Source organism: Coffea eugenioides, unplaced genomic scaffold, assembly GCF_003713205.1.
Source record: "Coffea eugenioides isolate CCC68of unplaced genomic scaffold, Ceug_1.0 ScVebR1_1064;HRSCAF=1854, whole genome shotgun sequence".
Classification (NCBI taxonomy): domain Eukaryota; kingdom Viridiplantae; phylum Streptophyta; class Magnoliopsida; order Gentianales; family Rubiaceae; genus Coffea; species Coffea eugenioides.
The window spans coordinates 1-3017 of NW_020861437.1; the positions used below are offsets into that span (position 1 = coordinate 1).

General features: G+C 42.8%; 1 protein-coding gene across 1 annotated transcript; it reads right to left on the minus strand.

Moving 5' to 3' along the window:
• Positions 1 to 1093: 1093 nt before the first annotated feature.
• LOC113754804 lies at positions 1094 to 2623 on the minus strand. Its single transcript, XM_027299055.1, has one exon. It carries the CDS (start codon positions 2621 to 2623, stop codon positions 1094 to 1096), a length of 1530 nt encoding a protein of 509 aa, XP_027154856.1.
• Between the last annotated feature and the right edge of the window lie 394 nt (positions 2624 to 3017).

The window sequence follows — 3017 nt, forward strand, 5'->3', positions numbered from 1 at the left end:
TCTGATGGCTCAAAGGGGACAAGTAGGGATAAAATGCTTTAAATGTAAAAGAAGATGGCCTGACTTGCATTTCGCCATTTGCATGAATTTCTAAAGAAAATTTGCATGATCAAATGAAAATCTTCTTGCACATGTCTGAGTTGATAGGTTGAGGGAATGTTTGCCTATCCATTTCTGCCAAAATAAGTGTTCCGCTAGGTAATACCTTTTGGACAATGAACAGCCCCTTCTGATTTTGAGCAAATTTGCCTCTGCCTTCATCTTGTATTGGCAAAGTTTGCTTGAGTGCTTTGCCGCCTTCCTCAAAATGTATGCTGATGAAACTTCTTGTTGTAGGCTCAGGCCATGCATTTTTATAACATTTCATGACAAACGGCATTCTTTGGTCGAACTCCCATTAGAGTGTACAAAGATAGAATTTCTGCTGCTGCAAACGAGACTGCTTCCAACCATCTGTACACCTTGACACATAGTCAAACCCTTAATCATCTCCTTTTCTGCTTTTGTCCAAACGAATGCTGATTTATGTCTTCTTGACCTCATTCTCAGTGCCAATGTGAACAATTGCTGTGGCTTCTAGGTTTGGTTCGAATTTCTCCACATGTTGTTCAAGATTTTTGAAAAAGAATCAAATACTTTCTCATTATCACTCTCGCTTTGAAATCTGGGTTCCAAAATTCTCAAGTCGTGAGTGAGATAGAGATTGCCATTATTGAATTCCAGAATAGTGATATCCAAAGGGTCAAATAGTTTTATTTTTTGGCCATCTGAAAGAATTAACGAACTTGGAATAATAAGCAAACAAATATACAACAAACAAATGAACAAGCAATATGACCGAAATATAAACAAACGAATAAACAAAATAACATGACAAGATGACTTGTGCATTTTCATAAAACCTTTGATTGAAAGCGGAAACAAAAAGAAAGCAAGTGGAAATGAAATGAAAACATGTGCAAACTTTTAGTCGAAGGTAAAGATGCTTTCATTAGCTATTTACAGATGCAAAAGCATTTTCATGAGTTCGCATGAATGACAAACCCCTTTAGGTTTACCGAAACTCCTTCTGAATAGGCAGAAACTCGGCTGTTCAATTGGAAATTGATCCTTCAGGGATGTCGGGAAATTCTGCATCATTTCCAAACACCTCAGCCTTACTTGACGAGTTTCTAATAGGCTCCTTAAATTTCGTATTGTCCATAATAACCCCAATGGTGTTATCGTACTCTGGCAGGGGGTTCTTATCCACATTTGGCGCTTGTGCCTCTTTTCTTCTAATTACAATCTCTCCAGCTTCAACCATGTCTTGAATTTTATGCTTGAGTGCTTTACACTCAGCAATCGGATGGCCGGGTGCCCCTGAATGATAAGCACAGACGGCTTGTGGGTTATACCCAACGGGCATACCATACGGATAGGTTGGAGGGGGAATGATACCTATTTTCCCGGCAGCCTTCAATTGGTCATATAATTGATCCAAAGGCCTGTCGAGATTGGTGAATGTGCGGTTACGTCCCGGGTTGTTGGCTTTAGGGGGTTGAGGATAGTTGTAAATGGGTCTGTTTGGTGGAGGCATTCTTGGATTGAATAGAGGCCGATGACGGTTTTGGTGTGGATTTGGTTGAGAAATTTGAAAAGGGGCTAAAGATGGGTTAGTATAGCTTGGGCGAGATCGATGGGGGTTGATATTGGTAGTATATACATGGTGAGGGTTTGAATAGTAAGGGTAAGATGGTTCGTAGGTTGGATTGTGTTGGTATTGGGGTCTGGGTGAAGGGTTGTGACTCCAGACAAAAGTTACATCCCCCTCTTTCTTTTTAAACTGTGGTCCTTTCCCACTACTTCCTTGCCCTTGCAAAGCTTCTACTTGTGATTTTAGGGCAGAGACGTTAACAATTTTTCCGACTCTCACAAAATCATCATATTCTTCGAGTTTATTCACAATCGCAGCAAATGAACACCCGGTCATACGGAAGATTTCTTCGAAGTGTGGAGGATCATGCGCCTTTATGAAAGTGCGAACAATTTCATCTTCGGTCATCGGAGGCTCAACCTTGGCAGCTATCTTTCTCCATCTTTTGGCGTATGTCTTATGATCTTCAGATGGTCGCCTCTTTGTGCCTTCCAATGTAGTTCTAGTAGGTGCTAGCTCGCAGTTATATTCGTATTGTCTGATGAAGGCGTTGGATAGATCAAGCCAAGTCTTTACCTCCTCTGGCTTTAAGTTGGAATACCAGTCGAGTGCGTCCCCTTCCAGACTTTCTGGAAATAACCTTAATGGCAAGTTTTCGTCATCTACGGGTCTGCCCAACTTGTTGGCAAACAAACGCAAGTGTGTCTTAGGGTTGCCTGTACCATCATACTTATTGAACTTCGGGGTTTTGAACCCTACGGGCAGCTGTACATTTGGAAACAGGCACAGATCATCGTAGTCTAACACCCCTTGTTTGCTTAAACCTTGATTTTTCCTGATGAACTCATCGAAACGATCCAACCGCTTAAGTAGCTTGATATCCACCGGGGCAGACGACTCTCCCACTTCTGGCTTGGTTTGAACAGGGTGCTCTGGCACAACAGGCTCTGCGGTAGTCTGATAAAAAGCTTGTGGATCCAGAGGCATGTTTGGACCACCTTGAGGCTGAAATCCTTGCCCATAGGGAGGATAGAACGGAGGATTTTGAGTATAAGTATACTGTGGGTTGAAAACTCCCTCAAAAGTGGTTTGAATTGGAGGAATGACAAACGGTTCTGATTTCAGTTGTTTGACGGGCGCAGGCTCGGGCTGCACTCCGCTACTAATGAGCTCGTCGATCAACTTCTTTTGGGCGGCCATTTCAGATGCCATTTCCCCAAATTTGGTGAGTAATTCAGTCAACTGAACCCCGGGACTTGTGGCTTCCGGCTGGGTAGTTGCAGCTGTCTTATCAGACGATTCTGGCTGAGTACTCATGTCTACACGATTCCTTTGGGCTCGACTACGGGATCGCGTTATGATGGGGCTTTTCCGAGAAGCT